This window comes from Dipteris shenzhenensis, chromosome 20 (assembly GCF_047967505.1).
Source record: "Dipteris shenzhenensis isolate YYH24624 ecotype China chromosome 20, Dip_SZ_1.0, whole genome shotgun sequence".
Classification (NCBI taxonomy): Eukaryota; Viridiplantae; Streptophyta; class Polypodiopsida; order Gleicheniales; family Dipteridaceae; genus Dipteris; species Dipteris shenzhenensis.
In genome coordinates, this window is record NC_141615.1 from 14,011,286 (window position 1) to 14,038,365 (window position 27,080).

Genomic DNA, 27,080 nt, shown 5'->3' on the forward strand with positions numbered 1-27,080 from the left:
GCACTTTGACTTGGTCAATGAATGATGTGGCAACTCAGGTCAGCTTGATGATTTGGCATGCCACTGTGGATACTGATGTGGCAGATCAGATGGCGTGGCAGTCAATGCCACGTGTCAGTCAATTGACCTTAGGTGATAAGCTAGTGGTGACCGTAGGATAAGGTGGCCACCACGTGTCATGGGAAGGCTCACCGAAATCTTTGAAGATTGTCTCCGATTCCGTCCGTTTGTGGGATGATTTCGTAGGGGCGTGTCGTTGAGGGAGCTGCGCAGAAGTAGCTCGTGGTTGTGAGGACGTTTGAGTAGCCTTTGGAGGTGCGGCTGGTTGAAGGAGCGGTTGCTGAGCCGAGTTGATGCTCGTTTGGAGCAAAGAGGAGGCACGGTCGTTGCAGATGAAGGCTAGTCGTGTAGTATTAGAGATAGATGGCGAGCCCGATGGAGGTCAGTTGGCGCTACGGTTTTAGATGAGCCCTTCAAACGGAGGCCCTTGGTCGTCGCTTTGTTGTCGGGAAGAGCGTTGTGCTCGCTGGGAGAGTGGAGCCATGGCTATGCTGGTTGTCTGCTTTGGAGGTCATTGAAGCACTAACGAAGGAGGTCAATTACTCGTTGAAGGCGTGCCATATGTTGTTGCAACCATTGTAGGCTTGCTTGCGCTCCCCTTTGCTGTAGGTCGTGCTTGCTTGCGTGCGCTGCAGAGAAGCGGAGTCTTGCTGGCGTTGCAGAAGGGTTGTTAGCGCTATGAGGCTAGAGCCCGTAGAGTAGTTGATAGGCTGCTTGAGAGGGTGCTTTAGAGCGTTTATGGAAGTCGTGTGCAATCCGCGGTCTCAGCCCGACTGGCTGGCAATGGCAAAGGTCTTTGAAGAGATGCCTTTGCAGAAGTAGCTCGTGGTTGTGAGGACGTTTGAGTAGCCTTTGGAGGTGCGGCTGGCTGAAGGAGCGGTTGCTGCTCATTTGGAGCAGAGAGGAGGCGCAGTTGTTGCAGCTGAAGGCTAGTCGTGTAGTATCAGAGGAAGATGGTGAGCCCAATGGAGGTCGGTTGGCACTGCAGTTTTGAACGAGCCCTTCAAACGGAGGTCCTTGGTCATCGCTTTGCTATCGGAAAGAGCGCTATGCTCGCTGGGAGCGTGGAGCCGTGGCTGTGCTAGTTGTTTACTTTGGAGGTCGTTAAAGCGCTAACGGAGGTCGATTACTCGTTGAAGGCGTGCCATATGTTGTTGCAACCATTGTAGGCTTGCTTGCGCTCCCCTTTGCTGTAGGTCGTGCTTGCTTGCGTGCGCTGTAGAGAAGCGGAGTCTTGCTGGCGTTGTAGAAGGATTGTTGGCGTTGAGGCTGGAGCCCGTAGAGTAGTTAATAGGCTACTAGAGAGGGTGCTTTAGAGTGTTTACGGGAGTCGTGTGCAATCCGGGGTCTCAACCCGACTGGCTAGCAATGGCGAAGGTCTTTAAAGAGATGCCTTTGTAGCAATCGATCATTGGCGCGGTTGGTCACTGGAGCTTGACGAAGAGCAAGTCGTATGGCGCCCTTTGGAGAGGAGTCCGAGTCGTTGAGCGCTAGCTGCTCGATGGAGGTGCAACTCTTGTGGCTGTGCTGGTGTCGTTGGAGCACGCCAAAAGAGCCGTGGAACGAGCCTTTGTTACAATCCCTTGGTGCTTGATGTGTTGCCCAACTGCGTGGCCGTGGGCTTAAGGTGATGCCGAGGCTTGAGGATAGGCTCGTTTGGAGTCGTTTGGAATATAGATTCTCTCTCCCTCGGTGAAACAGAAGACTATGAAGGACTCGCTCCTTTTCTCTCCGATACTCTTGGAGACAAATCTCTCAATTTTCAAAATCGATCTTTCTTTCTCTCCTTCTCTCTCTCTCTCACAACAACAAGATCTCTCTCCTCTCTCTCGTGGAATAAACTAAACAACTCTCTTTCTCTCCCTAAGAAGAAGAGATGAACGGAAATCTCTCATGCAAGTGTAGACGAAAATTCTCTCACGGAAGAGAACACTAAAGAAAACTCATGAACTCTCAATCTCACAATCTCTCAATCTCTCTCACGAGGATGGCGCCTCAACGGAAGGCAGAACCATGCTCTAATACCATGACAAAATATGAAGAGAGGAGAAGAGAAGAGTGGAGATAAGGAGAGAGGGCACATCTAAAGAGCACACCACAAATGACTAATTGTACACTAGATTTAGTTGAAAATGTAGAATATATAACCCTTACCTTTATAGCACTCTATAAAGTTAGTGCTATGCACATATGATCACATGATCACATGATGTTGAGCGTGAACTTTCAACAGTAAATGCAAAAAAGAGGCTCAATCTTTCCCCTTTTCAAGCTGGCCAAAGACAATCTACTGGTCTCTAAATTTGCCAACTTCCTGCTTACCAGTCTGTGAGCTGGTTGACTTGTCTGACAACCCATTTGACTCAACCAAGCTGTTCAAATAATGCCACAGACTGGACGACCAGCTCCACACCTATAAATGCCATTCCAGCCACTCTATGATCCACTTGGCCTCTCTCTGCCAACACATGGGGCCCTTCTCCACTGCCCTTTCCTGACCTGCATTGACAGCCCATGTGGGCTGATCTTCTTCAGCACCAATCTTCCAGCCTTTGCAACCCACATGGCAGCCCCTATGTTGCAATCTCACAAGTTATATGGAACTCCCATCTCATGCTTTCCTGCAGCCTTTAACACCCACATGGCAGCCCCTATGTTGCACATGTGGCAGCTATATTCATTTGTCAGCCCATATGCTGCCACATGGCAGCCCTAATGCTGGGCAAGATCCATGCTGATCTGCCTGTGGCATACACTTTATGCCCACATGGCAATGTCTCTTTCCCCCAATGCTCGATAGGTGTCATGTCCCTTTGCTCTCCTCATATTTAAGATGTGCAGGCAGGCCAATGAACCTTCTATTCTAACACTAGACTCCAACTATTTGCTCAAACTGCATACTATTGTGCCTATTCCATGAAAATTATATTATTGGCTTACCAACCTCATTGACTTTTAACCAACATCTTTGCTGTTCTAGTTGATGCATTTTTATGGAGGTTATAATGCTTAAGATGAGCTTTCTCTACTTGTAAAAAATGGCAAATCACATAAAATCCTATTTAGACTAAAGAGGACCTCGTAAAGAAAACAAGGTGGCTAATAAGAGAGCACATATGCTAGTACTGGCTAATGGTTTATTGGGAGCAAGAATTATGTGATGGTGAGAAAGGCAAGGGAATTTCATGGACAGAGAGAGAGAGAGAGAGAGCTGCTTTAAAAACGGCCCTCCTATAAGAGTAGTGGCTGGACGCAGGGGAAGAGGAAGAGGGGGGGGTCTAGTTAACATAACAAAGCTCTAATGACATTATTACTTAAGCAAATTTACTGCCATTTCTATACTAGCTTGAGTATATTAGTATGAATGCAAATGACAGTTTGAAGATCACAAAGGCTAGCGTTAAAGGAGAAGGCTAATAAAAAAGTAGTCCACATTCTCTTCATTTTAGTCCCTCCCAAATGAGCAGTCTAAGCAAAAAGTGCTTAGACAACCTAGCCGGTAGGGCAACGCACCACTTAATATAGAAGGAATTTATTGCAATATCTGCAAGCTGCAACATGATCATCTGAAACCATTGATAAAGCATTGTATGCAAAGCTAGCCTCTCAATACAAAGCTGGACTGACAGAAACGCTGCAGCTGTATTGCCCAAGCCAGTGAAAAACATCTCCATGTCAGTGATGTGACTGCTCCACTCAGAGAAACAGAAGGATGGACTGTCCAGACTGGTCTTAGCCACCTCAAACTCCCCTCACCAAAGAGAGCCATGACCACTGTCACACAAACTTCCTTGCATTTAAGCAATTGTCGATGAAATAATTACTTTTCTACCAAGAAACCTGATACATAACTTGACGTGTTCAAACAAGACCCCTGAGCAATAGAGCACTGTAGTCTCTCTAATAAACAGACCCAAAACTGGAGATGTTCCTCAACAAAACCCGGACCGATCTATTATGATGCTCGCATGTTGCAGCTTGACCCTGGATAGGCAGGTCATATAGTTTTTTCAGTTCGTTTTGAAAAGAATGTCGACAGATCTGTGAGGACGAGTGGATATCCTCGCAATGAGGCTGCAGACGTCTCCCTGACTTGCACTTCTACATAGTCACCTCGCTTGGGATAACTACAAACTGTTCCATTAATACATTGCTTGCTCATTCCTTCACTATCAGCTGCAGGTTCAAATTTTTTATTTTCATCTTGAAACACTGGTGGACTGGATTTAGCAAGGGGCAGACGCATGTTGGGAAAAATCACCCTATGCCCTTTGTCACTAAGCCCAATCCATTCTGTTGGATCTCTTTTGTTTGGTCTTGTAACCATCACCAACTGGGTGGTGCCGATTTGGGACTCAAATCTTTGAACAGTAGACCGACGAAACACAGCGATCAGTTCAGATAGCCGTCTTTGCTTAACTTCCTCTGGAACATCATCTTCATAATTCCTGTGGGCATGTGTTTTCTCGCGAAGACTGTATGCAAACATGTAGGCCATATCATAACCAATTGTTTCAATAAGACTAACAGTGTCTGCATGGTCTTCTTCAGTTTCGCCACAAAATCCTGCAACAGCAGCAGCAGCAAGAACAAAAAAAGCAAGCTGAGCTTAGACATGCATGACCCAGATTGCCACAAGAAAAGAGAACATTCAGAACTACTGATTTATTACACAATTTGGCATGAATTCAGCAAGGCAAGAAGACAAGCAATGACTGCGTTTACAGAGGACAACTAAAACAGGAAATACGCAATGCATACATAGGTTTGGATGATTGGAACCACAATTTTGAAGCTTCCTAATCTTCTAGGAATGTTTTGACAAAAACAGACGAGCTAATTCATTGCAGCTCTTGCCAGTTTTACCATGCTTACAAAGCACTAAAGTAGAAATGAAGGTGTGCAAAGCATTCACACATTTTTGGATGTATCTAATGAATCCAGAAACATAAATCCAGATGAATAGAGGAACATCCTCAGACTCATCCTCTGAAAACATAACACAAAGTGCAGTTTCAATCTCATGACAGTCACTGACAAGGTTGAAAACCATAATCTCCATCATGATAGCAGGAACTAGTTACCATGAAGACCCCACTGACATCATCAGCGTCCAAAGGTGGGTATAGACCACAGTATAAACATAAGCTCTCACACATATATATCCACACCCACACATACTCGAGCATCCATTTATACAAAGGTCTTTGTATCAGCACTCCGGAGGTGAAGGGCAGACTCAGCATTGACAACGGCTAGCACTATTGGAGAAGGCTAATAAAAAAGTAGTCCACATTCTCTTCATTCAAGCTGCAACTGCTTGAGAAGACTACACGATTTCATTTTAGTCTCTCCCAAAGGAGCATGCCTAAACCAATCATCATGTATTAAAACTAGTCCTCAATTTTCAAGTCTTCTACGGTATATTTGATTGAGACTTTGAGAAAACCCTTAGTCCACCTCCATGCGACTTAAGCACTAGCAGACAGGAATAAAAAGGAAAGGAATCCTAGGGATGAAATGAAATGGATATTGGAGGCTGACTGTGGAAGGAGATCTGTTGAAGACTGCTGATGAAGGTTGAGCTCCTGCTGAGGGCTAGACTGCTGCTGCTGCAGCTGATGTTGAAATAAGCGGTGAATGGCCCCTTTATATAGACTGCTTTCCCCCAGAAAATGGCCAGGTTTGGCCTGGTTGAACTCAGTCATTAACAAGCCAGTCAAAGTAGATGTTGACCAACAAAATTAACTCTTAACTTTTTAGACCTGTATTGCCATGTGCTGCTGCTGAAACCTAGCATGGCCTTCGTCGTGCTTATAACAGCCCTTTCATCCTGCCCTGATTGTGCCTATGAATTGCAACTGCCAGGAAGGAAGTAAACCGTCCATATGGCTACAGCATCTGAAAGTTCGGGACCTTGTCCACCTGGACAGGAGCCTTTCTGCCTCACTACTTTCTTGGAGAGACTAAACGACTCAACAGCAGGTATCCCTTCCAAAGGAAGCCATTTCCAAACTAAAGTAAGTTGGAAGCTGCCAACCTTTGAAGCCAACTAACTGGCCCTCCCAAGCATGGGATCTGTCTGTGAAGATGTAGAAAAACATAAACAAGAGAGTTCACAATACATGCACTTCACACATACAACTTCTGTAAACACACAGGAACTGTTGCACTAGATCTCAAGCTCCATGTGTGTCACATGCAATGGTTAATGATCGTGTAATCGCAGCGAGACCTTCTTTAAACCGTTTTACGAGGCGTACGCATATGCACAACAGAGAGGAAGAGAGAGAGTTTTAGGGTTAGAGAAATGTAGACGACAGATTGGGTCTGTGCCCACTGAGGGCCCCCTTCCCCAAATAGGAAAGAATTTGCTTTATACTTGGAGAGCTGCGAAATACAAATAACACTCCTTCATAGAGAACGGAATGCAACTCCGAGGAGGCCCCTTCGACAATGAGAGCTGACCCACGAATGCCTGGGAAACAACCCAATCTCGACCAAGCCCAACGATGCCCACACCGTCAATGTAGACCACTATGCAAGACTATTGAACAGGCTTGTGCTGTCCCCAGGCATGCAGCAGAGCTGCGTGAGTGAGAGGTGTGAAGGGAAGACGGAAAACTGACCGATATGGAGCTTGAGAAAACTGTGTGAAAGCTGAGACATGTGGAGCTAAAGAGAGCAAGGGAAGACGGAAAACTGACCGATATGGAGCTTGAGAAAACTGTGTGAAAGCTGAGACATGTGGAGCTAAAGAGAGCTGAGAATAGGGCTAAGAAATAGCTAAAAACTGGAAAAGAAATCTGCTAAAACAGAACCCCAAACCTCTACTCCGAGCCCGGGCTATGGTGCTGCATAGGCACCCTCCTGGAATCCCCAAGGGGACTGCTGAATATGTTGCTGTCCTGCAGGGAACCCTGAAGGGGCTGGAGGCTGCTCTGGGGATAGAGAGGAGGCTGATTTCTGAGGGTACCTGGATGAGAAATGAGGGCAAGCCCAACCAGCCTGAAATAGCCGACCAACGAGTCGGCTGGTTGGCCCTCAAATCCACCCCTCCAAGCTGCCTAGCGAGGGGAGAAGGGCAGCCTATAAAAGGTGCCCTCCCCAGCCCTTGGGGGCTCTTCTGGGCTCCTACCCTAGGCTGAGACCTAGACCTAGCTCAACCCTAAGATGGAAACACTAAACTACTGAGTTCTCCATTGTGTACCAGTGAACAAGGACTTATCTAAGGCTTGAGAGACTGACCTACGTACCTCGTGCCTGACGGTCCCTGGACTAGGGCTCACAATGGGGTCATGGCATACGACAAAATCACCTACATTAGTGATCTAGTAGCACTTGTCGATGTAGCCAGTTGTCACCTTGCACCCAAGTGCAGGGGTGCATGAGACAATGCGCCTTGAGGAGAGGTTTAGGAAGGCTATGGCAGGCAGGGACAAGTCCAAAATGGGCACCGGAAGTGGGGAAAACTGCACTGGAAGAGCTGAGGGGCGAGAGGCTTATATAAGGGCTGGTGGCCAATTGCCAGTCTTGGAGCAGAGTCCTTTCCATAACATGGGGGGCTGCTTCGCTGCAGCCTCCTGCAGCTCATGCAGCACCAAAGCGGAGCTAAACAGCCCTCAAAAACTAATGCGAGAAGGATTCCTTACCCTCCCCTGGGTGCCTGCCACAAAACAATGCCTATACAAAAAATACCCCGGGCAAGCCTAATGTCCACTGATAGGGCTCATAGGCAGGCGCTGCCCTATTTCAATAGAAGAGGCTACCATTGAGAAAAGGAGTCGTGCAAGGGGTTGGGAAGATGAGACTTGATATTTGAAGACAAACAAAGCGTTAACTAGCCCTTCCAAGCTCTGACATCACCTACTGAGCTTCCACCCAAAATACCACCGAAGAAAAAAAACTTGTAGAATTCCCCTGCCTGCTCGATCTGGCTATCAGGATCCATACCTACACAAAGACCACTGTAATACACTGGTAAGCTAACACCTTCTCTTTGCAAGCCTATACTTGCTAACATACCTAGCGTGCAAACTAACCATATGCATGCATCAAAGGTACTATGTTGAACACATACACATACACGACTCACAGCACAGGATGTGAGTATACTAACTACCATTTTATTGCTTATGGCTCTAACAATCACCATGTCCTTCAAAGAAACATCAGTGTCTCATCCTCACTAAAGAGGGTGAATACAAGCGAGGGGATTATCCTCAATGAAAAGCTGGCAACCATCAGCAGTTTTATTGATTGTAGAGGCTAGGAGGAGGCTAACTGTGGAGGGAGATCTGCTAAAGACTGCAGAGCTGCTTATCAAGGAGGGGATTATCCTCAATGAAAAGCTGGCAACCATCAGCAGTTTTGTTGATTGTAGAGGCTAGGAGGAGGCTAACTGTGGAGGGAGATCTGCTAAAGACTGCAGAGCTGCTTATCAAGGCTGAACTGCTGCTAAAGGCTAGACTGCTGCTGGAAGCCAATGTGTTGACATGAGGAGTGAATGGCCTGTTTATATAGGCTGCTTCCCTCCACAAGGCATCCAGGTCGGCCTTTGAAAAGTCACTAAAAAACTCCAACCTGACTGTTAGAAATGACCCAACAGAGGGTACACACAGCGGAAGACTAATAGTAATGCCCAGGAGCTCACAGTGTGTGTGTGGGGTGTGGAATCACAAACTTCTTAACTTGTGTGCATAAAATAGATGTGCAGACTCATCAATAGACAATGAACCAGGATAGAGAAACCACCAAAATAATATATTTCTGTCCAAAGCTATGGACACAATACAAAAGAGAGAGATCCAGAGTCCCACCAATGGTGTGGTCCTCTGATCTTACCACAAGGTACTTCTCCTATCTGCTGGCTATCTCTAGACTCTATATATATACCTTTGTAAGACTAGAATAAGTCCAATCATACAAATTTAGAAATTTTGTTGTTCTAAAGATCAAAAATCTACAAAGAAAATAAAAGAGAAAATGAAAGAGAAGAAAAAAGAGGTAAACAAAAACTTTTATGAAAAGCAAAAGGAAGACATACTTAGCAAGCAAAGCAACACTTATGTCGTCATCAGTGCCCAAGCATAAGCAGCTATACTGGGTTTCTAAAGACCCGCGGAGTCTCTTGGGCAAACCCAATGCTTACTAAAATACGTCAAATAAACAAAAGAGAATGAAAACAAGAAATAAAGAAGAAACGAAGCAGGTGACTTAAAGCAAAAATAAACAAGCAAGTCAAGAAACAAAAACTTCCAAAAAACTAGAAACTCTCTCTCTCTCTCTCTCTCTCTCTCTCTCTCTTATTTAAAACATAAAAAGTTAAATGGCACTTTACACTTATGTCTCGTTTCTGCAAAGAGGCAAAAATACATTTCTAACTTAGAAAGCACAAGTATACTCAAACAAACTCTCTTTTGAAACTAAAAGAAAAACGCGCTATTCAGCTCCCCGCTTTTTGTTTTCAGCTTATGTTCAATCATTCTAAACAAACCTAAAGCCGAAACACCATAGATAAAAGACTTCATATCTAAGAATGTGCGAACTTTTTTCATTATTTTCCTTGGATTATACCTCTTGTGTAATAGTAAAGTGATCAAATTACTACATTGAGTGATAAAAGACTCCTTAGTTGTACAAAGGCGGGAAAATCTATGGAATAGGGAAGAAATGACTCCATATTTTGCCAAATCAGAAATGTTTGAGTCAATGTGAGGCATTTTTATAATGTGTAAACCACTATATTCAGGTTGTTCACGTTTATCGTATATATCAACCTCTAATCCTATGGTAGATTGAGAAAGTCTAAGATCTAAGAAAATACAAGTATCCCCTCTTGAAGAGCAGTTCAGTTCACAAGAGTCACAAGGATAGATTCCTTCTCCAAAAGCTCTAGCGTCTTTGTACATAAAGTCTTGAAAGTTGGGAACATCTGGTACAAATAAATCATCTATAAAACGCCTAACTTGACTAAGCTTATGTAAAATGATAGGGCAGGTATTGATAGAAATAAGACGTTGCATAAACTCAAATTCATAAGTGAAAAGATAAAAGTTTGCTAAAAAGACGGCACAATTAGTGCCCATGGGGATTCCTATAACTTGTTGAAACAAAGAATCACCTATTGTGATGTAAAGATTATCTAAAAGAAAATCTATCCAAGAGCAAACATCTTCTACACTTACTACCTTTGTGTATCTTTTCTTTTTAGAACCTATGTCATGATCTTTATTTTTTAGCCACAAAAAGTCAAAGCATAAGGCTGTTTTCTCAACTTTTAGCACTTTGCATCTATCTTTATCAAATCTCAGCTTGAAAACTTCAGCCACTAGCTTTTTAATTCTAAACTTCAGGTCTTCCAGCTCAATCTTTGTGTAAAGCATCGTAAAATCATAGGTTTGAAGGAGAATAGGAGACTCTTTTTCCTGAATGCTTCGAGAGAAATTAAAAAATTTTACAACAGGAATTACTCCTACAGAGTCATTTAAAATCCAGCTTGAGTTCGAGGGGACATCTGCCTCTTTTAATAAGTCCCTCCAAAGTTCATGGACACTAGGCAACATGGCTTTGAAGCAGTAGCTTAGCCATTTAAAGACATTCGTCAAAGTAGTCTCACAAGCAGCTGCAATAAATCTTGGCTTTTTTGGAGTTTTGTGAAACTTCCAAGCAGCACAAAGGAAAGGTATGCTTGGATTGCAAACAAACCCAGAAGACTTGCAAAAACTCTGATGTTTTGAGATCAAATCCTTTTGAGAAACTAAGGCAAGGGCGTTAGTTTTGGCAGACGAGTTCACTTCTCTCAAAAGACATTCTAAGTAAAACTTTTTGCAAATAAAAACAAAGTTATTGGAACATTTGTCCACGTAAGAAATGACAAAATTCCTATGGAATTTTCGAAGAAGAGTTTCATCTTCTTTAGAAAGATGGTTACTTTTCTTTGAGCAAATAACCGAAGGGACTTCTTCTAGTTTCAAAGCAACTTTCTTCAAAATCTTCCCTTTCCATTCTGATAAGATATTTAACTCCTAAACATTCTTCTAATTGCAAAACAAACTTTGAGATTCCCTTATCGATAGCTTTTAAAAGGCAAGACTCTTTAAAAGAGTACAATCGAAATTTTGTGCCTTTCATGAAAAGGTCTCTTAGGTTACTAGAAAGCGAAATTGAGGTATCATTTGTGACTACATGTCCTAAATCAGCATCAATAAAGCTTTGGAATCTCTTACTTTTACAACAACAAGGTTCTTTAAGGATAGAAGATTTTGAATGCTCTGAAAGCCTTTTACCTATCTCTCCATAGTTGAAAGCCTTTTGTCCTAAAGTTTTTACATACTTCCAAGCTACTACTGGATGCTTCCAAATTCTTCTCACAAAATGAGGGAGAGAATCCATTACTTCAGGAGACTTCAAAATGGAGTTTAAGCCTATCTTGTCAAGTGGGGGAGAAGTAAAAATACAAATCAAGAGTTCCTTATTTAGATAGACTTCTTTGCTTTGAAATGAAGCTTTTACTTTTAAGAAGCGATCCAACGAAGTTTTAAGTTGTATATAATGGAGCTTATTTAGATTCAAATCCTCAAAAGAGAAGTTTTCCAAGGTGTATTGAAGTTTAAAAAGAACTTTGACATTATATTTTTCAAAAACTTTTATTGAAAAAAGACCCAGTGACATTAATCTATCTAGGTAGAGTAGTCTTCTTTTATAGTCTCGAGAAGCAAAAACTCTTGGAACTGAGGAAGTTAAAAGAACTAAAGGAGGAGGAAGTGGAGGAAGAGGAAGTGAGGGAGGTAACTCACGAACTACATTCCTCTTGGGAAGAAAGTGTGTAAAGTTCTCATCCAAAACAATTCACGAGGATGAGCAGCCTTGTAAAAGTCCTTGGCATTATTAAAATGGCCCTCTATATGCTCAATGGGAAAGCAACGAAAAGATTCAAAACCAGACTTTGCCATTGCTGCATATAAGGGTTTTGAATTCTCAATTAAGGAATTCTTCCTATAAACTTTTCTAGCTTCCCTAACATGTTCTTGAAAACGAATAAAAGCTGTCCTATAGGTTTGTCCTACATAAAGCATATTACTACTATGTATGTTATAGACAACATAAATTACTTGCGTGGCATGAATAGGACTAATAGAAATAGAAGTCTTGAGATGCTTGTTTCTAAGACGTCTTAGTTTATTAAGAATTCTTATGTTATTATTAGTATAATTAGTGCTAACTAATAAAGCCTTAAAGTTAGACCAATTAATGTTACCTTCCCCAAAATCATGAAGATTATTCATGTTTGACCTAGCTAAAAAGTTATACCTTTCTCTATATATGTTTCTTCTAACTTTTTTGTTTTGATTTACCGTGCTAGACCCAACTAAATCACCTACCAAAGAGACAAGACCATCACTAGAATTTCCAATGTTGTTCGGTGAGGTCAAACGATCCAACATTGGGGAACTTGCTTGCACTCTCCCTGCCCATCCCAAGGCAGTTTCTCCCTTGCTATATCCCCTAACTCTAGCAGGAGCGAGACTAGTATTTAGGGGGGGGCTTGCTTGCACAGTCGTTACTCGTCCCAAGGTAGGGGGGGGCTATCTCTAGACTCTAGCCCGCGTGCTCCTTGCCAAGCTTCTGTAGACTTGGTCACCGTGCCTTGATCTCTACACCTTGCTGCCTGGATGTCAGCCTAGGTGTGCAGCCCTAACTCAGCTTGTCTGCAGCTCTTCAGCCTCCTATACACCTCCTGGATGTAGGCCCTATAGGTGCTGATCTGCTGCTCCAGTCTGCTGAGGCTCTGCTGCTCCAGATGATATTGAATGAGGCCAAGCCTCTGCTTTTATAGGCCCCAAGGGCTACCGACCCAGGCCCCTAGATCTGGCCGACCTGGTTGGTACTTCCTGCCCCCCCCTGGCCGACTTTTCTGGCCCCTCCTGGGCCGATTATACTGCCCTATATAAGGGCTATTGCTGGGCTCTTTTGGGCTGCTGCCTGGCCCCAAGGGCAGCCCCCATTTGGCCCTACTCTTGGGCATATCTATGACCAGGTGGCTGGCCCACCTCTGCCCCTTCTGTCATGCTGGTTCTGCCCTCTGCCAGGCTATCTCCAGCCACGTGTGCAGCGCCGTACTCATCCGTACTGCTGCTGAGGTCAGCCGCCATGTGTCACCATCATGCAGCCACTCCTCACCTTCTCTAGATGTGCTGCCCACATGACAGCCATGATGCTGTCCATGGGGCAGCCCCTTTCTCTCTTTTTCTGTGGGGTACTGCCCTACGTCTCCCTCCCCCATGCTCTCCTCATATGGGGGCTTACAGATGGGAGGGTGACCATTCCAACACCCCCTCTCACCGACACATCCAGGTCCAATGCCAACACGTCGATGACGACTCTCTCTTCCTGGCTTTCCATCCAGTGGCTCCTGATCCACTAGGTCTGGTTCTGGTACACAGGTCCATCTTCGGTAGCACCTCCTGGCACCACCTCCTTCAATCACGTTCCCGCCTTCAAACTCTAGCAATCCAGCCGTCACGATCTTCCAGTTGTCCCCCCCCATAATGAGTGAACAACCTGGAGTCTTCCAAGCACCATGCTCTGAGGGTCTGTTTCAACCCGTCCTTCCTTTGGCAAGGTCTGCAACCAATGAATATTTACACATAACCTAGACCATGAACTCTCACTGAGTTCTCAAGCAGGTACTCTTCTGGCTTCAGTACTCTTTGTCCATCACCTTCTACCAATCTGCGTCCGAGATTTTGAAGAAGCACCAATACTTCCCCTTCTGCCTTCGAAGAAGGCCAATTCCTTCCAATCTCATATCACCTGAGACAAATGAAGAGCAGAGTCTCTCCACAACATGCTATAAAGGCTCAAATGCAAAATATCAAGTACATACCAGACTGTTGTACTGCCTGTGTGTTTGCTCTAAAAGCAAACCCTGTACCTCATCGAGGCACCTACCAAGAGCCTATGTAATCAGGTACTGTCCCCTTCTGAAGTACAGCATCCATCTGACCATGAGACCCCAGGACCTTCCATGGAATCCACCCTCATGTTAGTGTCAACAGCCATGCACCTGGAAGGTACCAAGCGCTCCATGCTGGAAGGTACCAAGCGCTCCATGCTGTCCTTCACCTTCACAAAGGCATCTGACTCCTCGTCGACTCATATCTCTATGTCAAACATCCTCACTGTGATTTCTTGGTCAACATATCTGACCTCGGTAACACTCGGTGATGTCACCAAGAACAACTCTTTGATTACCACATTTGCTTCGGCCTCTCCCTCTGAATCTGAGTCGGACTCCTTTTTGTTTTTCTGATCCACCTTTTTCTTTCTGCAGTCCTCTGCAAAATGTCCTGGCGTATCACAGTAGAAGCACTTCTTCTACTGCTTCCTCTTAGAAGTCTCCTCGTCGTCAGAGTCGTCTTTCTTGGACTTGCCACTGCTAGGCTAGCCCTTTCCTTTGCCAACATAATCCTTCGCTAGCATCGCCTTGTCATCTTTGTCGTCATTGTAGAGCTTCTCCCGAGCTTCCTCCTGTAGCAAAAATGGACCCAACTCCTCAAACATCAGAGGTTTGTTCCTCTGTCTTGCTGTCACAATCATAACAAAGCTCTTGAAACTCCGAGGTAGTCTCCTTAGTACCATGAAGGCCAAATGGCATGAATCTGTCTTCTGACCAACTACCGCCAGTTGATCCCTCACCACCTTGACCTTCGTCAAGTGACTATGTACCGTATCTCCTTCTTCCATATCAAGATTGTAGAGTTGATGCTAAAGAAGCAAAACCCGGGAGGTGTTGTCGTCTCGTATAGATCCTTCAGAGTGACCCACGACTCTACTAACATCTCGACCATCTGGATATGTGGAAGAACAGAGTCCGCCGTAGTCCCTATGATTAATGCCAAGGCATGGGCATCTGTCTTCCCAAGGTTCAAGCTCCTCTCTGTCTACTGCCATGACTTTCTCCCCTTGCCTATCCACCATGTCCTCCGGCTTCGCCTCCACTCCCGTGGTCAGCTTCCACAACTTCCGAGCCACTAAATGACTTCGGATCTTCACTTTCCACATCGAGTAGTTGGTCCCATCCAGTTTCCCAGACTCTCCAAAGTTAGGGATAGTGAATGAGAGAAAACTGGGGGAGGAGGAAGGGAGAGTAGGGGCTGAAGAGGTTGTTGAGGTCGACATCTCTGCTGTTTATACCACACAGCAAAGTCAACCAAACTCAATTTTTCAGTAGATCAGAACTCCGAACGCACCTGACTGAACCTAAGTCACCCTCCTTCTCGCAAGGGTACAATCCTCCAGTCATGGAAGTCGATTCCCTAAAGCTTCTGAATCAGGGTCGTCCTTCAGCAAGGTCCCTGCCTTCAAGCTCCCACACCTTTGAGCCTCCTACTTGGGCTCTGATAGCATGTTAGAAATGACCCAACAGAGGGTACACACAGCGGAAGACTGATAGTAATGCCTAGGAGCTCACACAATGTGTGTGTGGGGTGTGGAATCACAAACTTCTTAACTTATGTGCATAAAATAGATGTGCAGACTCATCAATAGACAATGAACCAGCCAGATAGAGAAACCACCAAAATAATATATTTCCATCCAAAGCTATGGACACAATACAAAAGAGAGAGATCCAGAGTCCCACCAATGGTGTGGTCCTCTGATCTTACCACAAGGTACTTCTCCTATCTGCTGGCTATCTCTAGACTCGAGCCTGCGTGCTCCTTGTCAAGCTTCTGTAGACTTGGTCACTGTGCCTTGATCTCTACACCTTGCTGCCCTGGATGTCAGCCTAGGTGTGCAGCCCTAACTCAGCTTTGTCTGCAGCTCTTCAGCCTCCTATACACCTCCTGGATGTAGGCCCTGTAGGTGCTGATCTGCTGCTCCAGTCTGTTAAGGCTCTGCTGCTCTAGATGGTATTGAATGAGGCCAAGAGCCTCTGCTTTTATAGGCCCCAAGGGGCTGGGAAAACCTACCAACCCAGGCCCCTAGATCTGGCCGACCTGGTTGGTACTTCCTGCCCCCCCCTGGCCGACTTTTCTGGGCCCTCCTGGGCCGACTTTACTGCCCTATATAAGGGCTATTGCTGGGCTCTTTTGGGCTGCTGCCTGGCCCCAAGGGCAACCCCCATTTGGCCCTACTCTTGGGCATATCTATGACCAGGTGGCTAGCCCACCATAGCCTCCACCTCTGCCCCTTCTGTCGTGCTGGTTCTGCCCTCATCTCCAGCCACGTGTGCAGCGCCGTACTCATCCATACTGCTGCTGAGGTCAGCCGCCATGTGTCGCCATCATGCAGCCACTCCTCACCTTCTCTAGATGTGCTGCCCACATGACAGCCATGATGCTGTCCATGGGGGTAAGTATCTCGAAGCAAGGATGGTGTTAACAGCATCCTACCCCGAAAAGGGAGTCCTGCTTTGAACCCGAAAGTATTTCCTAGCCTCTTTTTCAATTTCAGGTGCAACCTCTGGAAACTGCAAAAATGCAAACCCTCACCAAATATAAATAAACACAAACCCTCATCACATATAAATGAACACAATTTAAAGCAAAAAATATCTTATCAATCTAGCTTATGATCTAGTCTACCTCAATTTTGAAGCTCAAGCAGAAAAAAGAGGAGGAAGGACAGATTGAATGCAGCACACTTCTACAATTACAGACATTGAAACAAGTCTAATATTAGTTCTATCTGCCAATTCAACAGCTCCATACCAATCAAGAATCTTCAATATTTAAAGCAAATAAGTTTGTTATAAAACTGCAGTTTATATAGCATTCACCTAACCATTGAAAAGCCTTCTAGGATTCTTTGCAGAGTGCTTACCAGCAATAAAATCACTGCTCAAACTTGAATCAGGAAGGATACTGCGGATTCTTTCCACAAGTGACAGATACGCCTCCCGGGTGTAGCCACGACGCATCCTTTCCAAAATCCGTGAACTCCCACTTTGTGCTGGTAAGTGAATACTTTTGCAAATATTTGTGCGTTCACGCATGAGAAAGAGTAGCTCATCAGGGAAGTCTTTAGGGTGAGGAGAGGTAAAGCGAAACCTCATGTCAGGGAATCGCACTGTCAAGTGATCTAAAAGGTCTGAGAAACGGAGACCATCTTCTTTGCTCCGGCAAATGGTAGAAAACCCTGAGCTAAGGTACCAAGGCTGGAACCTCCCTGATGATCCATTCCCATTTCCAACAGATCCCCCAGACAGATCATTGTAACTATTCACATTCTGGCCTAGCAACATAATTTCTTTCACGCCTTGTTCCCACAGTTGTCCAACCTCAGTAAGAATTGAATTGACTGGTCTTGACCTCTCCCTTCCCCTGGTAAATGGCACTATGCAAAAAGAACACATGTTATTACAGCCACGCATGATAGACACGAATGCTGATACAGAATCTTGGGATATCCTGACTGGTGTTACATCTGCATAGGTTTCCTCAAGAGAGAGTAATGTATTAACTGCTGTATGACCTTCGTCAACAGTAGCCAGAAGGCGAGGCAAGTCTCTATATGCATCTGGACCACAAACTACATCAACCATCTTGTCAGCCTCAACCAACTTCTCCTTGAGCCGCTCGGCCATGCATCCCAAAACCGCCACCTTCGGGGATACCTCTGACCTTGGAGAGCTGGGCACCACATCTCGATTTGGCCTTCTTTTCAAATGTCTAAAATAATTAAGTCTCTGCCAGACCTTGTGTTCTGCATTATCACGAATTGCACACGTATTGATCAAAATCACATCAGCCTCGTCTGCTTTTTCAACCATCTCAGTGTATCCAGCATTTTTCATGATTGCCAATACAATCTCCAAATCATTTACATTCATTTGACACCCATAGGTTTCAATATATATACGGCCATTCTGCACTGAGTTGATAAAGGTCCCAGGAAGATAAGGGATCTGCACACAACTGGATGAAAATAAGAAAAGACCTCTCTCTCTCTCTCTCTCTCTCTCTCTCTCTCTCTCTCTCTCTCTAACACACAAACACACACACACACACACACACACACATACAGACAGAAGGGGTTTGACAAGATTGAATTTCAACTGAAAAAAAATTTACCTGCTTTCTTCAGCAAGGGAACCAAAAAGCCGTTGGTGCTTATTATCTACATTCAAACCTAGAATAGGGCACCGATTTCCTGTCTTATGTACTGTGAAGTTTTCCCACCTTGAGGTGGATTGCTTCTAGAGTGGAGGAGAGTGGATTGCTTCTAGAGAAAAGGAGAGTGGAGGAGAGATACAGCGGTGGGAGGAGGACCTAGGCCTGCTACAACAATGTTCATGTTGCAGGAGCTTGGCTATTTGGCCAAGGCCTAGCTCAGCTTTTGAAGACACACTCCCTTGGGGAAAGTGAAGGCTCAACCCTGACAACCAACCATGAGTGGATCTTGTCCCCTCCCCAACTGGACCCCCCAGGCTCAAGACTAGCAACTGCCTCACCACGCAACGCATGGATCCACAAGGCAAGAAAAAGAGCAGGTATAAAAATGCAAGGAAGCAGGCATGAGGTGATAAGGGCGAAGGACTAGATCTGGCGCTGGCACTTGGCCAATAGTAAAGCACCTTGAAGGGCTCTGCCTTCCCCTAACTGTCAAGAGTGGCAGCGGAAGATGTAGGCAAACTGAAGATACAGAATCACACAGAGAACACTAGAGACAACAAGATGTGCCACAAACAGATCTGCAGTAACTCAGCCCAGAAACCAGCGCAGCAACTGTAATACAAGGAGTCCTGAACAGGATGAGAAACAGGAGCTGCAGAAGGGGCTGAACTGGAGCAGAGGATAGGGGCACAAGGAGGCTGGAGCCTGAGAGCACGGAGGCTGGAGGAGCCTGGAGCGAGGAGGCAGGAGGAGCCTGGAGCGAGGAGGCAAGAGCCTGAGGCGAGGAGGCTGGAGCCTAGGAACGAGGAGGCTGGAGGAGCTCCACCAGAAGATAATCAAAATGAGGAGGGGTAAGGCCCTTATGTAGGGGAGGCCAGGGTAGGTGGTCGGTCTAGTTGGCCTAGGCCGACCAGCTGGTCGGCCAGGAGCTGGTCGGCCTGGTCTGTCCCCCTCTGTCACCCACTTCGGCCCTGTCTCGTGGGTGCCCCCTCTGAGTGTAGGAATAGCCTCCGACCGATGGAAAATAGTGTCAGATACAAGTGTGGAACCGGGAATGAAAGAACCTCACGAGGGGCGGGCACACCCACAAAGAAGCCCTCACTCAGAGCAGTGTGCACACAAGTACACTGTAGACAGGAGATGCATATAATGCTAACACCCCCTCTCAGCTCCTGTCGAAGAAGCAGGGAGCTGGGTGAGTCCGCAAGAAGCTGGTACTGTCGATAACGAGCCGGACTGTTGAAGGATGGTGAACGGGAGAGTCCCCCTCGAGAGTATGTTCCCGGTTGGGGCCATGTAAAGAAACAATCCAAGACTCGGAGTGTAGTGCAAATGAGGAAAGTTTGTCGGTGAAGAGAATCCGGTAGATGGGAACCTGTACGAGAGAGTAAATGGAGAAGAGGATGTCTGTCCCCCTCTGAAACTGCGACGATGTTATTCTTCCAGGTGTCATAGTTAGTACCATCAAACTTCTGAGTTTCGGAGAAGTGGGGAAGGATTGGGATCTGTATCTGGGTGTGGAGATCCGTACTTTTTAGACAGAACTCATGATTTCTTGAGTGGCTGAGGCCCCCCATGTGTTTCAATACCAAGCAGAGAGCTATCGAACCCAAAGATCAAGAGCCAATAAGTTCTGCCAGGAACCCCTGAATAAAGTCGTACGGGTGAAGACGGGAGCCGACCCGATGTGCGATGAAGGAAGGGGGTGAGAGGCTCTTGATGAAGCAGTAGGCTGCTATCGATAGTCCGGGGTACAAGGGACAAATTTTAAAAAATATAAATTCACAAAACCCTCTTTCAAGATGCCGACTGGTGCCTGGCTTCGGGTTAGGAGATGCTAGAGAAGCTGTCGAGGTCACAGATGTACCTCGATTCAGGGGCAAGATGGATGCCGACCAAAATTGGTGCACAAGAGGCACTGCCGACCAAGGAACTAGACAAATCTCGCGAAGAAGCAGGAGGAACAAAGACTGCTAACCAGCAGAAGGAGAAGGCAAAGGGCTGATCACAGAGGCAGGAGGAACATAGGCTGCCGACCAGCAAGAGAGATGCAGAGAAGAAATCACCCAGGTGTTGGTGGATGCTTCAGTAACCAAGAGGATGCAGAAGGGGCTGAACTGGAGCAGAGGATAGGGGCACAAGGAGGCTGGAGCCTGAGAGCACGGAGGCTGGAGGAGCCTGGAGCGAGGAGACAGGAGCCTGAGGCGAGGAGGCTGGAGCCTAGGAACGAGGAGGCTGGAGGAGCCTGGAGCGAGGAGGCAGGAGGAGCCTGGAGCAAGGAGGCTGGAGCCTGAGGCGAGGAGGCTGGAGCCTAGGAACGAGGAGGTTGGAGGAGCTCCACCAGAAGATAATCAAAATGAGGAGGGGGAAGGCCCTTATGTAGGGGAGGCCAGGGTAGGTGGTCGGTCTAGTTGGCCTAGGCCGACCAGCTGGTCGGCCAGCCAACTGGGCCGACCAGGAGCTGGTCGGCCAGGAGTTGGTCGGCCTGGTCTGTCCCCCTCTGTCCCCCGCTTCGGCCCTGTCTCGTGGGTGCCCCCTCTGAGTGTAGGAATAGCCTCCGACCGATGGAAAATAGTGTCAGATACAAGTGTGGAACCGGGAATGAAAGAACCTCACGAGGGGCGGGCACACCCACAAAGAAGCCCTCACTCAGAGCAGTGTGCACACAAGTACACTGTAGACAGGAGATGCATATAATGCTAACACTAACACATGTGATAAAGAAGAGCCTGCCTACCCAGGAAACCTGTACACAAAGCCCGTACTTGCCATTCAGCACTCTTCGCAAGCGTAGTAACACGTCCCCTTTTGGGATGGCCACCCCCAACCCCCACTATATCCCAAGTGGATCCACCTCATCTCCAAACCCCCCAGCCCATAAGGTTTTCAAGTTCGAAGTTCAGCTTCACCAGTTTGCAGATTAAAGAAGGCTCTGTATAGGCTGAAACAGGCCCCTAGAGTGTGGTACCAACACATCGATGACTTCTTCAACAAATTTGGTTTGAGTCGAAGTCCATCGGATCCTAACCTATATCTCTTCTTAGGGGGAAGGGAGAAGGTTAACGGTTCGAGATGATGGATCTGGGTCTCCTTCATTACTTCCTCGGGATAGAAGTCAAGCAGAAAGAACACAGCATCGTATTGCCATGTGATGAGCCAAATGTGGCTGATATGCAAGTGGGACAGCAAGCTGAAATGCCCTTTCTAGATGGAGGACTGCAAGGAGGTAATATGCCACTGGAAGTTGGGCGGAAGCTGAGTTCTCAGGATACATATGAGCTGATAGATGCCAGTAGGCATCGGAGATTGGTATATGCAGTTTGCTCAAACTGGCTGACACTAGGCCAGGTATTTCTGGTTAGGGGAAACGGAAACAGAAACGAAACGGAAATGTTTTGGGATTTCTGGGAGGGCTGAAACTGGGAAACACCATAGCATCAAGGGGGTTTTGAGCTGAGAGCACACACATTTAGAATGCTACAGGATACAGCCTACTTGTAACTTAAAACTTTGTGCATAATACATAATTGAACGAGACATAGTGCATTAACATAGGATGGAAGAGAGGGCTGAAAGAGGGGGCTGAAGGAGGGTTCAAAGAGGGCTGAAGGAGTAGAGGCTGAGCTTTGAAAGAGGGCTGGAGGGGAGTGGATGATGAAGGAGGGCTGAAGCAGCCTGCAGGAGAGAAAGGACTTCAAAAGAGTGAATGGGGCTTAAGGAGGGCTAAAAAAACCTCAGGAGTGCAAGTGTATGAGGCTGAAGGAGTGGAGAGAGTTCAAGGCTGGAAGTGGAGGCCATAAGGTAGAAACAGCAAAAGGAAGCAGTGGAGGGGGTGGTTGTGAAATGGTACATTTCAGACCAGGCTGAAATGTATAGACGCTGTTTCAAAAGTCTGAAACGTTTCAGACTTGAAACGGTGTTTCAGACTTGGACCCTTTCTGGAACGGTGGGCCCTGAAACGCACTTCAGCGTAACTATGGCTTGGTCTGGGAGAATCACTGAAGGCAAGATTACGGGTGCTGAGGTACTTGAAGGGTACTAGCACATATGGTATAACATATAGCACAGAATTGAGTTGGGTGGTCTCTGTGATTCAGATTGGGCAGGTGATTGGGATACTCGGTGTTTGATATTAGGCTATTGCTTCTTTTTTGCTTAAGGGTCATTTTATGGCTAAGCAAAACCAACCAACAGTTTTACAAAGGTGGAGTACAAGGCTACTTGTATTGCAGCATGTGAGCAAAAGAATCCCATGGTCCATGCGCGGATGAAGCACATCGAGGTCCATTACCATTTTCTTCTGGAGCTCATCATCGATGAAATTGTGGAGCTGTATGTACTGTCCAACCGTAACAACATTTCAGATGTTTTCATGAAGGCACTCCCAAGGGACCGACTGGAGCACCTCATTCGATGGACCGACTGGAGCACCTCATTCAATGGCTTGAGATTGGCCTATAGTTGCGTCATTGAGGGGGGATGTTATAAGTCACTGACCCACCTGTGAGCCCCAAATGAGGTGGACAATGAGTCAACTGACTGTGTTAACTGTACCAGAGTTTTGTGCAGCTGTTGGTAGTGTTTTGGAGCACTGTCTGCGCGGAGGAAACTTCAGGAACTGCTGCGATTGACTGGAGCAGTATATGTGGGAGTTAGGCAGATGGACAGGAATGATAGGTCAATTCCAGGGCCTGCCCTCTCCGTTGGATGGGACTTTTTGGCACTGCATGGTTGGAAAGAGGAGATGGTGAGAGTCAGTTGTGAAGAACGGATTGGTTGGCTGCTGTAGAGAGCTAGCTGGTCCATATAAATCTCCTCCTCTAGGTTCTCATTCCAAAATACAAATTTGACATCCATTTGAAAAATGGACCACCCATGATGGGCAACCAAGGCTATCATCCTCCGAAAGCTCACCATCCGAACCAAAGGTCTCATCAAAGTCTAGACCCTCTGCCTGTGCAAACCTCTGTACCACCAGCCTGGCTTTGTATTTTGCCAAACTCCCATTGGATTTGCACTCAATCTTGTACAACCACTTAATACCAATCACATTTGTCTTGAAAGGTCTGTCTACTAAATCCCAGGGTGTCATTCTTCAAAATAGCATCCATTCAGCCTTCATGGCTGCTTGCCATTCTGGTATATCCTTCGCCTCCTCAAACGAACTTGGCCCATCAATATGAGCCACCAATGTAAATTTACAATAGGATTTCTCAAATTGCGTTGAGATCTCCTTCAGTCACGCAAGACTCCTGCAAATCTTGACATATCACCTAGAATCTTCTTCTCCATTGTTGGTGGCTTCTTAGGCTTTTGATGCCTCTTACTCTGCCTCTGACCCCTTAGACTCTTCATCCATCTCCTTGATTGCCAACTTGGGTACTAGTGGGGATTCTTCTAGAGCTTCTTGTGTCGGCTCCTCTAGTTGGAACTCTGTCTCCTCGAAGACAACTTCCCTCCTAAGAAGAATCCGTTTTTTATCTGAGTCGAAGGTCGATGTGCTTTCAACTCTTCACTATACCCGACAGATATACATTTACGGCTCCCAAAATCCAGCTTCTTTCTTTCATCCTTATGCTCATGTACATAGGAGTTAGAACCAAAAACCTTTAAACGTGAAATAATAGGTTTCTTACCATAATAGACTTCATAAGGTGTCTTATCTTCAATTGCCTTCATCTTCGATTGGTGCAAGATGTGCATGGCCTATTAACCGCTTCATCACAATAGAGGTTTTTCCCCCTTGTCATTGTCAACCCCATTTCCACTATGAAATGGTTGTTCCTCTCTACAACTCCGTTCTGTTGAGATGTGGGCTGCAATAAGATGCCGTTCTTCTTACTGAAAGCATCCAATGCTTCTGACCCCCTTTGTCAGTGTGGAATGTCTCCAAAACCTTCCCTGGCTCCTTTTCTACCTTGGCCTTCCACCCTTGAATTTATGTACTGCTTGAGACTTCTTGGCCACGCACTATACCCTGACCATGTGGCTAGAATCATCACTGAAAGAAAGTAGCAAGAACCCTGCAAATGAGTTTGTTGACATGGGCCCGCATAGATCGGAGTGCACCAGTCCTCAATGCGGCCTCATTGGGAATGGTTCCCGGTGTTGCTTACCCTCTAAGCACGCCCTGCAAACCCCATCCATCCTTGCAATTGGTGGAAGTCCATCCACCATCTTTCCCTTCTACATCTCTGACGAGGTCAGCTTCTTTGCCTTCATGAAATGGTCGTGTACTTAATCCCCTTCCTCATGTTCATGTTCAACAATTGGTGCTGAAGAGGTAGGATCCTAGACATGTTGCCCATTTCATACACGCCTTGCCCAATTCAATATGTAGAATGTCAAAATCCGCCATCAACCCTATGATCAATGCAAGGGCTTGGGACTATCATGCTCCGAGCTCATCTGGATCTGCAAGCGTCGTAATCTTTCCTGAAGCATCCTTGATGTCCGTGGGCTTCGGATCCACCCCCTTTGTGATCTTCCAAAGCTCTTGGCCACTGGATGGCTACGAATCTTCACCTTCCAGATGGGATAGCTGTCCCATCAAGCTCCATGCTTCTCCAAATTCGGACTTGTCATAGAAGGCGTGGTTGTGGTTCATTAAGCACTGGCTCCAGTGGCTCCACCTCCAGCGGCACCACCCAGCCTCGCAGCATTTCCAGGAGCCCCAACAGTCATGGCAGTCTTTCCCAACAAGGTCACTATCCCAAAAAAAAGTCCCATTCCAAGATTGATGATCCATTGGACGAACTCAAGGGTGTTCATAATTTTACCAAACTACCACTAGATCAAATTCAAAGACAGCAATGACCGACACCGCTGTGAAAAATCAGCTAGCAAACGATGATTTGGAGAAAACAGAAGCCTCCTAAAAAGAACATGCGAGATGCCCAAGCCAAGCAAAATAACCATGTGGATGAGCAAGGGAGTACTTGAGGATTAAAGATAGAATTTGTGCATTTACAGCTATGCTTCCTTTCAGGACAACGCCAGTACCAAGCTGGCCCACAGGTGTTATAGATCCCTATGAAATTAGTCACAAAGTTGGAAACATGCTGTCCCATCATTGGGTTTCTGAGATTACATCCTTTGAAACCAAAAGAAAATAGAGTACCTAATCAAATGAAAGGCCTACCAAAAGATGAAAATCTTCCCATAAGAGAGCATCGTCCAAGAGACACACACCAACCTAGACAAATTGATGGGCAGCATTTGCTGCTATAGACCTCTCTTTGTGGAACAGCCATATCTGGTAATTTTATGAGAAAATGTATTTGAAAGAGATTGCTGTGATAGAGGGGAAAGTTAACCTAAAGGTAGCGGGCATTAGCATTAGAAATGTTAGTGAGGGGATGGAGACGACTACAAATGCACCATGGGGAGAGGACTATAAATGTCAAACCGTATCCCATAGTACTCACATTAAATGTGACCTTTACAACCCTCCCTAATCTACTTCAAAACATACATCTCTCTCTCTCTCTCTCTCTCACAAACGATAGCCACGGCTGGCTATCATCCTAGGATTCTAGCTGGACGTCTATCGTGGGGAGAGGAGGGGACGGGGGAGGGGGGATTGTAATTCTTTTACATTCCACTCTATGACTCACCGTAAATTTTCATGACCCATTGTCATAAACTTCATTTCATCAGCTTTGATGTGCTGAACAACAAGCCCTAGCTGCTAATGCGTGATCAACGTCAGTGGCACATATACGCAAAGGGGAAAGGGGGAAAGGCGAATAGCCAAGGCCACAGATGCAGTCTCACACTTTACGGTGCACCATTACAAGGACTTCAAATTGAATAGTAAATAACATCGTCAACTTACTCCGGTGCCTGAACTTCACGGGAGGCAGCTTGTTCTTGTCTGATAAAATGGTGAAGACTTGGTCCAGAAGCCAACCTACTTCTCCCGGAGGAAGGCCAAACCGAGTCAGAAATCGGAGATGTGGCCGTGCAGAATCCACAGGCATGAGCCCTGCTTAGAGATCCTCTCGGTTGGGCACAACTTGGAAGCAGAGAAGCCGATGCATGGTGAAAGCTGAAGTACAATGCAGGTAAGCAATTAGAAATGGGAGGACCCAAAAGGCCATTTGTGCAAGGCAAAGCATTGGGAGGTCCTAAAACATCATTTCTGCGAACCAAAGTGTTGGGAGGACCCAAGAGGCTATGGCTGCGAGTCAAGCCATCCTGAGGCAGAGAGAAGAGCTTCTTGGGCAGTTGGAAAAGCTTCATGTCAAAAGAAGCATCCAAGCATCGGCAAGGACTACAGAATCCAGATCAGAGGTGGTCAAGGGCTTCTAAAGGGTTTAAATTGCCCAACACGTGGCACCTTAATAACCTCTTTAGAGCCGGTCCCGTTCACCGGTGGAACTCGGGACCTCGGTTGGAAATTCCTGGGCCAAGAAACTCGAAGCACTAATCACATGCAGCACAATGAACTGGCAACCTTATTTAGCACTAAGAAAACGGAATCGGGCTTTCCAGCAGACTCTTGGGCACCCATTGGAGTCATTGTACATCTCCGGGGGACCTGTTCCACGAATTACGCTCGGTGGGGACTCCATCTTCCTTCAAAAGCGTCAACGGGGACCGACTCTTACACACACACAGTCCGCCCACCCAAACTTCCATAAAAAATGCAGAGCACCCATAGGGCATTCAGTGTGTAAGAGGGCATCCTCGTGTTAAAGGTGGCTGAGGCCTAGGAGGTTGCCCACTTGGCAGGGGAGGCATGGGGACCTCACGTGTCAGTTGACACCTACTGGCTACAGTGTGTGGACACCTGCCTGGTTGGCGGGTGGAACTTGCATTGTGTGTCGATTGACACCTACCCGGCTGCCATGGGTGGAACTTGAAAAGTAGGTTTCCGCCACCTAGCAGAGAGTT

General features: G+C 46.2%; 1 protein-coding gene across 3 annotated transcripts; it reads right to left on the reverse strand.

Annotated features, from left to right (window-relative positions):
• Positions 1-3,506: 3,506 nt before the first annotated feature.
• Positions 3,507-26,471, reverse strand: LOC147889312 (Methylthiotransferase). Of its 3 annotated transcripts, none has more exons than XM_087391854.1 (3): positions 26,020-26,471; positions 16,891-17,984; positions 3,507-4,626 (listed from the first exon to the last, which is right to left on the reverse strand). In XM_087391854.1, the coding sequence occupies exons 1-3, from the start codon at positions 26,424-26,426 to the stop codon at positions 4,058-4,060; spliced, it is 2,070 nt and encodes a 689-aa protein (XP_087247980.1). In that variant the 5' UTR covers positions 26,427-26,471; the 3' UTR covers positions 3,507-4,057. The 3 variants fall into 3 exon arrangements, with proteins under 3 accessions (XP_087247980.1, XP_087247981.1, XP_087247982.1); XM_087391855.1 differs by having other exon boundaries at positions 16,891-17,974; positions 26,020-26,124; XM_087391856.1 differs by lacking the exon at positions 26,020-26,471 and adding an exon at positions 18,141-18,236 and having other exon boundaries at positions 16,891-17,974.
• Between the last annotated feature and the right edge of the window lie 609 nt (positions 26,472-27,080).